Source organism: Paramisgurnus dabryanus, chromosome 9 (genome assembly GCF_030506205.2).
Source record: "Paramisgurnus dabryanus chromosome 9, PD_genome_1.1, whole genome shotgun sequence".
NCBI classification, from domain to species: domain Eukaryota; kingdom Metazoa; phylum Chordata; class Actinopteri; order Cypriniformes; family Cobitidae; genus Paramisgurnus; species Paramisgurnus dabryanus.
The window spans coordinates 13,180,666-13,193,093 of NC_133345.1; the positions used below are offsets into that span (position 1 = coordinate 13,180,666).

General features: G+C 41.1%; 1 protein-coding gene across 1 annotated transcript in view; it reads right to left on the reverse strand.

Moving 5' to 3' along the window:
- reln (reelin) overlaps positions 1-12,428 on the reverse strand; it is a 379,183-nt gene that overhangs the window by 92,699 nt on the left and 274,056 nt on the right. The window contains exon 34 of the mRNA XM_065275748.2: positions 11,026-11,299. Coding sequence (XP_065131820.1) covers positions 11,026-11,299 — 274 coding nt within the window. The remainder of the gene's footprint in view (positions 1-11,025; positions 11,300-12,428) is intronic.

The following is a 12,428-nucleotide window of genomic DNA, read 5'->3' on the forward strand; positions in this document are numbered from 1 at the left end:
CTGTGTCTGTTCCTCGAACAAATAAATACAGAGCACCGTTTACCTCGTCTTGTACAAATCTTATTAACGTAAAATTAGGACACAAATCATTAACAGATGAAACTCAAATGTTAAAATTCTGCCTTCTTAACATCTTGGTTACGTATGTAACCCTCGTTCCCTGAAGGAAGGGAACGGAGACGTCACGTTGTGACCGACGAATTGGGAACCTGCTTAGAGAGACCAATCTGCTTCGTATACTACTAAAACGCCAATGAACTTGGCATTGAGATATTTGCATAATGCTGGCGCCGCCCCGCCAGGTGCGTATATAAGCCGCAGGTGCAAATATGGAAATTAGCTTCATTTCGCTGAGAAAGCCGGAAAGTGTGACCGGCCGATAAACAGCAGGGAGCAGCCCTGTGGCGACGGGACGTGACGTCTCCGTTCCCTTCCTTCAGGGAACGAGGGTTACATATGTAACCGAGACGTTCCCTTTCAGTCGCCAAAACGCCACTGAGGGCTGACCTCTTCCAGTGTCTTCCAGGTAATAGACAGCTGTGGCTGTGTAAGCAAAGCAGTGCTCTGCTGAGGGAAACGTGGGCTAGTAGGATTAACCCCACGGAAAAATACTCACAAAGGAACCAGGTGGGGCGCATTGTGGATGCCCGAGCCAAACACATAGGTTCGCGAGGATGCAGCTAGTGAGAGGCTGGCAGCGGATGCTCCGCAACATCAGGCTGCCAAGGCAGCGGAGGAAGACAAATCAAACCATTACGCATTTTTGTCTTGATGGCCTTCCATACTGATAGTTATTGTGTAGCGTCAGTCGGAGGCTGCAAGCCGACGTGCGAGTCTGCTCTCTAGGCTTCCCCTAACGAGGAAAGAACACGAGAGGAGACAGGCTCGATACGAACACTATAAAATCTAATGAACGTATTAGGTATCGCCCAACCAGCAGCTCTGCAGATGTCTGTTAGCGAGGAACCACGAGCGAGTGCCCAAGTTGAGGCAACACTTCTAGTAGAGTGAGCTCTCAAATTAAATGGACAAGGAATGCCCTGCAGAATGTAAGCAAGGGCGATAGTATCAACTATCCAATGAGACATCCTCTGCTTAGTGACAGCTTTCCCTCTCTGCTGACCACCGTAACAAACAAAGAGCTGATCTGAGGTCCTGAGGCTTCGTGTGCGATCCACATAAAGGCGCAGTGCGCGTACGGGACATAATAAAGCCATGGTTGGGTCTGCCTCCTCCGGGGGGAAGCGCTTGCAAGCTCACCACCTGATCTGTGAAGGGAGTGGTGGGAACTTTGGGCATGTAGCCTGGCCTGGGTCTGAGTGTTACGCTCGAGACAGCAGGACCAAACTGAAGGCACGAATCGTCAACAGAGAATGCATGTAAATCCCCTACTCTCTTCACGGAGGCCAATGCTAGCAGGGTCAGAGTTTTCATTGATAAAAACTTCAGACTCACAGACTGCAAAGGCTCGAACGGAGGTCCCTGCAGGGCTTTCAGCACCATGAACAGGTCCTAGGGAGGAATAGAGGGGGGGGGGGGCGGGAGGGGTTTAGCCTACGAGCGCCTCTTTAAACCTAATAACTAAATCATGCTGGCTAGCTGATCTGCCATTAATAAGTGAGTGATGTGCAGATATAGCGGAGATATCAACTTTAATGGTGGAGGGTGACAGCCTACCATCTAACCTATGTTGAAGATATAAAAGCACAATGTTAATGGGGCATTCTCTGGGGTCCTCGCCTGTTGCGAAGAGCACCAGGTGACGAAAAGGTTTAATTTAAGCGCTTAAGCCCGTCTTGTGGACGGCACTCGAACTGCGTCGATGGTGTTAGATACCGCTTGCGATAAATCACCCAAACCTTGCGCGCGCTCAACGACCATACATGGAGATCCCACAGGTCGGGGCGCGGGTGCCATAATGTGCCCCCTCCTTGAGAAAGAAGGTCTTCCTCATGGGAATCCGCCAGGGAGGGGCTGTCGCGAGGAGCATTAACTCTGAAAACCAATTCCTGATCGTCCAGTACGGGGCGACTAATAAAAGGCTCTCCTCGTCCTGCCTGACTTTGCACAGTGTCTGTGCGATTAAGCTCACTGGAGGGAATGCATATTTGCGCATCCTCCGCGGCCAGCTGTGTGCAAACGCATCCACACAGAGGCTGCCCTCGGTTAGTGAATAAAATAGGCGACAGTGGGTTTCGTCCGGCGACGCAAACAGATCTATCTGCGCACGGCCGAACTTCTTCCAAATTATGGCACCATGGCGGCATCAGCACTGCAAAGACGCGGACATCGTTCCCGTAGAAACGACAGTCGTCTCCGCAATCCAAGAGGGTTATGCTCTCACAGAGAGAACAAAAACTCCCCACGAAAGCAGCCTAAGAGTGCTCGATGCACAAGCACGAAGACAGCGCTCGTGACCATCACTGGAGCCCTTATACTTCTTGCATCCAAGATCGCACGGACGAAAAGCTATCCTGAAAAGGACGCTGATCTCCGAATATACGAGAGAGTGTCTGTCTTTAAAAAGACACAGAGCTCTCACGTATCACTCTTTTAGGGAAATCACTCTTAGGTGCTCAGCTGATGATGCGCACAGGGAGAGGCAACGCACACACTAAACTCAAAACAAAAAGATGCAGAGCAGTGGAATACTGCGAGCGTCCGCTGTGTTAGTACTGCTTGTCAATCAACTTCAGCAACCGTTCCCAGAAGAGCAAGTAGCTTCTCAGTAGCAGATAATGCCGGCTTTCGAAGCGAAAAAGCTAATTTCCATATTTGCACCTGCGGCTTATCCATATTTGCACCTGGCGGGCGGCGCCAGCATTATGCAAATATCTCAATGCCAAGATCATTGGCGTTTTAGTAGTAAACGAAGCAGATTGGTCTCTCTAAGCGAGTTCCCAATTCGTCGGTCACGACGTGACGTCGTAGTGACCGACTGAAAGGGAACATTAGATCGCTTACCAATAAAGAACCTATCATCAATGAAATAATTACTGACCAAAACTTAGATGCACTCTGTTTAACAGAGACCTGGCTTAAAGCAGAGGATTACATCAGTTTAAACGAATCCACCCCACAAGACTATTATTATAAAAACGTTTCTCGTCTAAAAGGGAGAGGGGGTGGTGTAGCTACAATATACAACAAAATGTTCAAAGTAAACCATAAATCCGAACTAAAATTTAATTCGTTTGAAATAATACTGTTAACTCTTTCCCCGCCATTGACGAGATATCTCGTCAATTAAGAGAAAACGCTTCCGTCTTTCCGCAATACCGCTATTATCCACCAGGTGGCGCCCTTCCGCAACTTTTTAAAACCGGAAGTATTGCCCTATGGCAAGCTGCTGCATGTCCGTGTCTGTTTTAAAGATCGCTCTGAATGGGAACTCTATGAAAAGTCCGTCATAAAAATGGAATTATCTCTGCTTTTTGCTCAAAATATGGTGTTTTTACAAAAACCTACCCATATTCAAAAGCTGATTGCAAAAGAACCACTAAAGGTAGGATGAAATGGGTTTTTTTGTTTGAAAGCAGAGGGTCTGTTCTTTCATTTGGTATATTGTATGTTTATATATTTACAGAAGAACATTTTATGGAAGACATTAAACTTTGGTGAAAATCATGAAAAACGCTGGCGCTGGCTGGCAACTTTTTTTAAAAAACGCTGGCGGTGAAAGAGTTAAATATGGAAATAACTGATCGTAACAACAAACAGCTTTCGTTCATTTTAGCTAGCATATATAGGCCTCCGGGCAACCACACAGATTTTCTTAAATAAATAGCAGACTTCCTATTTCTGCTATTCAAATGGTCTGTCTGGAACTGTGTTAACTTGGTTTAAATCTTACCTCTCAGAACGCTCCCAATTTGTCTATCTGGGTTCAAATAGATCTCAGACTGCTCCTCTGTGTCAGGGTGTCCCTCAGGGGTCAGTTTTGGGTCCTATTTTATTTAGTGTTTATATGTTGCCCCTTGGGCAGATTATTCGGAAGCATGGCCTGAGCTATCACTGCTACGCAGACGACACCCAGATTTATATAAGCTCTCAGCCTGATTTTAATTCTTCCTCCTCTAAACTGTCTGACTGTTTGCTGGAAATTAAAGGGTGGATGAAACTCAATTTCCTAAGACTGAATTGCTCCAAAACTGAAGTATTATTAATTGGCACTCCTTTGAATGTTAGTAAATGTGAGGATTTTAAGATTACAGTAGACAATACTCAATTGTCCCCTTCTGGCCAGGTTCGCAACTTGGGCGTGCTTTTTGATGCCCAGCTAACTTTTAATTCACATTTTAAAAATATAACAAAGGTTGCTTTTTTCCATCTGAGGAATATTGCGCGCATCAGACCATTTCTCTCTAGGCCTGACGCAGAGAGGCTCATTCATGCTTTCATCACGTCAAGGCTTGATTATTGTAATTCTCTTTTTGCTGGTCTACCAGCTAACTCCATTAAGAAGTTGCAATATATACAGAACTCTGCTGCACGTGTTTTGACCCACACATCATCACGCCATCACATAACACCTGTACTCCAACAACTTCACTGGCTTCCAGTTCAGTCGCGTATTGTTTTTAAAATTTTGATTTTAACTTATAAAGCAGTACATGGGTTGGCTCCAGATTACATCTGTGAGTTAATTACTCCATCCATTCCTGCTCGCTCTCTCCGCTCTGCTGGCTCTCTTTCTCTGTTGCAGCCTCGTTGTAAATTAAAAACCATGGGGGGCAGGGCCTTCTCCTATAAGGCACCAAAGCTATGGAATGCATTACCTGCGTCTATCAGGGATGCTGCTTCTATGGACTGTTTTAAGAAACTTCTTAAGACACATCTTTTTAGTCATGCTTTTAATGCATAAACTTATGTATTTGTTTTATTCTTTTTACTGTAATGCTTTATTGTTTGATTATTTTGTATGTATGTTGTAGCGCTTTGAGTTTGAGAAAGGCGCGTTATAAATAAAATTTATTATTATTATTATTATTATTATTTGAGCTTACAGTCACTGTAGATAAAGCTCTTATCGTTGGTGATTTTAATATCCATGTGGATAACCCAAAAGATGCATTAGGACGTGCGTTTATCGATGTTCTAAATTCTCTCGGTATTAAACAAAACGTGTCAGGGCCCACGCATACTCGTAAGAACACATTAGACTTAATTCTGTCACTCAGACTCAATATTAATGACATCGAAATATCACCCCAGAGCGATGCTGTTTCAGACCATTGCCTTGTGTCATACACAATACTTCTAGATAGGACCGCTCAGTCTACAACATGCTACAGATTAGCCAGAACAATAATTTCCACCACAAAAGATAGCTTTATTAGCACTCTTCCAGAGACCTGTCTCAAATGAAACATGTAGCAGATAACCATGAAGATCTGGATATTATAATAGAAAACCTGAACAACGTTTGCTCTAGAACGATGGATGCCGTTGCTCCCATTCAAAAAAAGAGAATCAAAGTAAAAACGCCAGCTCCATTGTATGACCATCATACTGCAGCCCTTAAAAAAGTAACTAGAAAAATGGAAAGAAACTACCGAAACACAAAGTTAGAGGTATGGCGTTCAGCATGGAAAGAGAGTGTTCAACACTACAGACAGGCTATTAAAACCGCCAGATCTACCTATCTCAGTACACTTATTAAAGAAAATCATAACAACCCTCGTTTCCTCTTTAGCACAGTTGCGAAACTGACTAGAAACAAAGAACAAACAGAAACCAATAGTAAACTCCAACACAATAGTAACGACTTCATGAACTTCTTAACAAAATTATGTTTATTAGGGAAAACATAGAAACTAGGCAAGCAGCCACCACTCTACCCAATAGTACATTTACCACTAGATTATCATACGAACATCTTGAGTCATTTTAACCTACTAAAATAGAAGAGCTCTCTAAATTAGTAACGTCATCTAAATCATCGTCCTGTATATTAGACCCCGTTCCCACAAAATTACTAAAAGAGGTATTTCATGTAGTGTCAGACAGGGTACTAAATAGCTTTAACTCATCGCTAGAATTAGGATATGTTCCAACAGCTTTCAAACTAGCAGTTATTAGACCGCTCATTAAAAACCAAACCTTGACCATGGAGATCTTAATAACTTTAGACCAATCTCAAATCTACCTTTTCTTTATAAAATATAAGAAAAAGTAGTGGCAAGCCAGCTACACACATTCATAGAGAATTATAATACATATGAAAAGTTCCAATCAGGATTCAGGCCCCACCATAGCACAGAAACAGCGCTGCTTAGAGTTACAAATTACCTCCTATTAACATCCGATCGTGGTGAAATCTCAATCCTTATATTACTAGACCTTAGTGCAGCCTTTGACACAATAGATCACAGAATCCTACTCAATAGACTAGGCAAGGCAAGGCAAGGCAAGGCAAGGCAAGTTTATTTGTATAGCACATTTCATACACAGAGGTCATTCAAAGTAATTTACATAGAAATGAGAAAACAAAAATTAAAGATACATGAATTTAAAATATCAATTAAAAGAAAATAAATGTGATTTTAATAAAAACTGTTTAAATGTGTGAAAAAGAATAAAACAGGAATAAAAGTAAAAAACAGTTAAAAATAAGGATAAAAACAAGAGAAATAAAAAGAATTAAAATAGTGCATATATAATATAGTGCAATCAGTTTGGATGCAGCATAGTGCTCATTCAGTAAATGCATAGCTAAACAGATGTGTTTTGAGTCTGGATTTGAATGTGGCTACTGTTGGAGCGCATCTGATCTCCTCTGGAAGCTGGTTCCAGCTGCGACTGGCATAATAGCTAAAAGCTGACACTCCTTGCTTTGAGTGAACCCTTGGTATTTCTAGCTGATGTGATCCTAATGATCTGAGTGATCTGTTGGGTTTATATTCAATGAGCATATCAGCAATGTATTGAGGTCCTAGTCCACTGAGTGATTTATATACCATTAATAATACTTTAAAATCAATCCTAAATGTAACTGGTAGCCAGTGTAGAGACCTGAGGACTGGTGTGATATGTTCATATTTTCTGGTTCTGCTCAGAATCCTGGCAGCAGCGTTCTGAATGAGCTGGAGCTGTCTAATGGTCTTTTTGGGAAGGCCAGTGAGGAGGCCATTACAATAATCCACCCTGCTGGTGATGAAAGCATGCACAAGTTTCTCTAAGTCTTGTCTGGAAACAAAGCATCTAATTCTTGAGATATTTTTGAGATGATAATATGCTGATTTAGTTATTGCTTTGACATGACTACTGAAACTAAGGTCAGATTCCAGAATCACACCAAGATTCCTGACTTGATTTTTAGTTGTTTGACCCCTAGTGTCAAGGTATGCATTCACTTTGAGAACTTCATCTTTGTTTCCAAACGCAATGACTTCAGTTTTCTCTTTGTTTAACTGAAGAAAGTTTTGGCACATCCAACTGTTAACTTCATCAATGCATTTGCACAGGGAGTCAATGGGGCTGTAGTCGTTAGGGGATAGAGCTAAGTAGATCTGAGTGTTGTCTGCATAACTGTGGTAGGCAATTTGGTTCTCTCTCATTATTTGGCTCAGTGGGAGCATATACAGGTTGAACAGGAGTGGCGCAAGAATTGAGCCTTGCGGGACTCCACATGTCATGGATGTCCACTCAGATTTATAGCCACCTAAACATACATAATAACCTCTCCCTTCTAAGGATGACTTGAACCATTTCAGGACCACCCCAGAAAGCCCGACCCAGTTTTCCAGCCGGTCAAGAAGAATGTTGTGATCGACAGTGTCAAAAGCAGCACTGAGGTCGAGTAGCACCAGCACTGATAGTTTGCCTGTGTCTGTATTGAGGCGAATATCATTTATTATCTTTATGAGCGCTGTCTCTGTACTGTGGAGTGGTCTGAAACCAGATTGAAAAATGTCAAAGTAACCATTAGAAATTAAGAATTTGTTCAGCTGATTGAAAACAACTTTTTCAATGATCTTGCCTATGAAAGGAAGATTTGAGATTGGTCTGTAGTTGCTCAATAGAGTGTTATCTAGGTTGCTCTTTTTCCGGAGGGGCTTAACAACTGCAGTTTTAAGGGACTTTGGAAAAGTCCCGGAGATAAGTGATGAATTTACCACTTTTAGGAGATCTGCTTCTAAACAGTTAAAGACAATTTTGAAAAAAGATGTTGAGAGTGTGTCAAGGGCACAGGTTGATGTCTTAAGATGCTGTACTGTTTCTTCCTAGGGGTGGGCCGATCCAATACTTTGGATCGGATATCGGGTCGATCCGGACCTTTTTTGCTGGATCGGATATCGGAATAACGGGGCCGATCCAAATTCGATACTGTGCGTTACTCGTTGTTGTTACTATCATGCTATAGAAAAGTCAGACTATAATAACCATAAACACCACATAAGCACCATAAACAAACACACTATATTCAAAGTCTTCCTAATATATTCAACAGCTTTATGTGAAAAACAATTGCATATATGAAGATATTTAAGGTCACAAAAACTCTGGTTGGTCTGGTGCTCACGGAGTTAATAAACTGGAGTAGCGGTGAATTAAACGCGTCATACACACACAAGACACACACAAACACAATGACCGTATATATATTTATGTGTGTACACACACACACACACACACACACACACACACACACACAATTCTAAATGGATCAAGAAAAATACTAGAATTGGATCGGTATCGGTATCGTTATCGGTATCGGTATCGGTCGATACTCAGAATTTAGGAATCGAAATCGGATCGGTAATGAAAAAAGTGGATCGGCCCACCCCTATTTCTTCCAAAATGTTATCATCAATTGCTTCGAAATCAGACATAGTAACTACTTTCTGATGTTGTGGTCTGACTTGTCTGACCCCGGCGCAGCTCAAGGATGTGCTGATCACCTTTCTGATATTATTGATTTTCTCAGAGAAGAAGTTAGCAAACTCACTACATTTGCTGTCTGAGAGCATTTCACTTGGAATGTGACTTGGGGGGGTTGTTAGTCTCTCTATAGTAGCAAAAAGAGTGCGTGTGTTACTTATGTTGTCGTTTATAATATTTGAAAAGAAAGTCTGTCTAGCCTTGCCTAGTTCTACACTGAAAGCACGAAGGCTGTCTTTATAGATATTATAATGGACTACAAGTTTTGTCTTCCGCCACATGCGCTCAGCTTGTGGCGGAAGACAAAACTAGAAAACTATGTTGGCATCAGTGGTCAGGCGTTAGCCTGGTTTAGTTCGTATCTAACCAATCGATATCACTTTGTTTATGTAAATGAGGAAGAGTCCTATCACTCCCCCGTTAAATACGGCGTACCTCAGGAATCAGTTTTAGGCCATATCCTATTCTCGTTATATATGTTACCTCTAGGAGACATTATCAGGAAACATAACATAAGTTTTCACTGCTATGCGGATGATACCCAGCTTTACATCTTGTCACATCCTAGCGAAACCCACCAGTTTGCTAAGCTAACAGACTGCATTAGTGATATTAGGGACTGGATGGCACATAACTTTCTTATGCTAAACTCCAATAAGACTGAGATACTTATTATTGAACCTAATCGCTCCAAACATAATTTGTCAGATTACAAGTTGCCCATAGATGGCTGCACGGTGGTGCCATCTTCCACGGTTAAGAATTTAGGCGTAATGTTTGACAGCAATCTATCTTTCGATAGTCATATCTCCAACGTCTGCTGCACAGCATTCTTCCATCTTAGAAATATCTAAAAAATAAGCCATATTCTGTCTGCATCAGATGCAGAAAAGCTTATCCATGCTTTTATGACCTCTAGAATAGACTATTGTAACTCGTTACTCAGGGGATACAATGCAAATCAGGTAAACAAGCTACAGCTGGTTCAAAATGCCGCCGCAAGAGTGCTTACTCGATCTAAAAAGTATGACCACATTAGTCCAATTCTGGCATCTTTACACTGGCTACCAGTTAAATATCGCATACAATTTAAAATATTACTAATCACCTTCAAAGCCTAAATGGCCTAGCGCCCTCGTATATTAAAGAACTACTATCAGAATACAATCCACCACGTAAACTGCGATCACAAAATTCTGGTTACTTAATTATCCCTAGAATATCAAAAGTGTCTAAAGGTGGTAGATCCTTTTCCTACTTGGCCCCTAAGCTCTGGAATGATTTACCAAAAAATGTTCGAGTATCAGACACAGTCGAGCAATTTAAATCTAAACTTAAGACATTCTTCTTTAACAAAGCATTCAAATAGAATGTCCAGTAAATGCACTTTTCCCGCAGTAGTTATTTTGTCTAGAAAAAAGCACTCACATACCTCATATGGGTAATTTACTCTTGCCGCAATAGTTAGCCTGTCTGGAACCGAGCTGAATTAAACCACTATAATGTATGACACTTGCATTACATGCGAACGGCCCCTACGCTAATAGAATTCTGTTTTTGTCTCCCTGTTTCGTCCTCGACCCCGAGGACAATGAGACAAACAGACCCAGTTCCTGCTGCTGTGAAGGTCATCGCACCACTGATCTACTGGCTGTCCTTCAACGTGATGCCCCGCCGATGCGCGACCAACGACCACCGGCTGAACCAGTTTAATCCGCTTACCCGCTTCCTATCCCTTCCGTGTCTATATATATATAAATATTAATTTCTCCCTAGGGTTTTTTGTCCTTCTAGGAGTTTTTCCCACTGGGTTTTCTCCTAAGGGTTTTTTTTTGTCCCAGGGAGAGTCAGCCAACTTTGGCTTAACTTAGCACTTTACTGTATACGTTACATTATTAATACGCTCGCTTGTACGGTTTATCCTTAGCCGCTATATTCTACTTCTTATACTATCTATTTATTTTCAGTGTTCTCCTCTACATCTACTCATGTACTGTAAAGCTGCTTTGCAACAATTAACAATTGTGAAAAGCGCTATATAAATAAAATTGAATTGAATTGAAAATATACTATCACTGCACCATGACAGTATACCTCAAGAGTATGTCTTGGTAAAATTGTCTTAGTAAAATGCATACGTACATGGCTGCACTTGGAAGATAGGCAGTGACCCTCCTCCAGTACAGGTACTGAGGTGTACTGTACACAGATCTCTGTGAGTATCCAGAGCAGCCAATGGCTGGCGGCACACATTCAGGTGTAATGAGGGTCCAGTGTCTACCGGAGTCTGTGGAGAACTCTAAATGAACACCATGGGCTGGAGACACAGCCTTACTGCAGCCCATACTCAGATCAAACTGAAGGAACGAAGAGCCGGACACCTCGAAATCCCAACTCTCAGCGTAACGCGGCCTCTCTGGTGGAAGACAGAGAATTTTAAACAATAATTGGCAAATCATATACTGTAAATTATTGAAATCACTTTAAAGCGAAAAGGATGTTCAATAAAACTGTTGAGTTTGAGAACTCAATTTAATACAAATATATTCAATATAATTAATAACATATATGAGATATTATTTACAAATGATTCAACTTAATGCATGTTTGAATTTCACATCTTGTCTTGTTTTGTTTTTGTAGAAGGTTCGCATTTGTTACAACTAAGCTAGTAAAGTTTTTAAAGAAAAATGTGTCAAATCAAAATCACCCAACTGAACACCCATTCTGTGATCATTTATTTTGTAATAACAACTGTCTGGCTGTGTTATCCCTTACTATTACCATGGTGCTGTTGAATGCTTTATCCTGATTGGTTAAGAAATGTTCCATGGGTATTGATTCATTCATTCATTCATTCATTTCTCTTTTATTCTTTTCATGAAAATGCATTATTTATACAAAGCACATACAATTCATTTAAATTTTCCTTTACATTTCCATGATCAGAATTGATTATTTAGACCAATGTCTGTGGTAGCCGGTCCTTTGAATTATTTGAAAATAATACAGACCCGTGCTGTAACTCCGCTTCACGTCGTGCCACATTACCACTTGGGTGTGCATAATTTTTTTTAAATCAATGACTCGTTGTCAATTATTCTTTATACAAGACATTATATTTTAAACTAAATAGTGTTGGTGACATTAAAACGTCTTATCTTAAAATCGAGAGTAAACATGTTTTTTCCTCGTGGAAGGTATGCATTTGTTAAAAAAAGGCACATAAAATATTTTAAATCAATATTTAATGCTCTTTACCTACTTATGAGGTAAAAAGTTGAGTGATAAGCAGGATATTGTACAGTCAGCAAGTTGTTATTGTGAAATGAGCCCCTTTAATGTGATACAAGACCCTTCACGTCGGGTCCTGATCACACTGTCAGGGCTTATTTCTGCAATAACAACCTGCTGCCTGAACATTATCCCTTAAGTAACAAAAACTGCATGTGCATATAATTTTAGGATAGGGCACAGTAAGTTAATACTTGTTAAACAATGTAGTTAACTTTCACTTGTATTAGCAATGTTAAGTGTATGTGTCA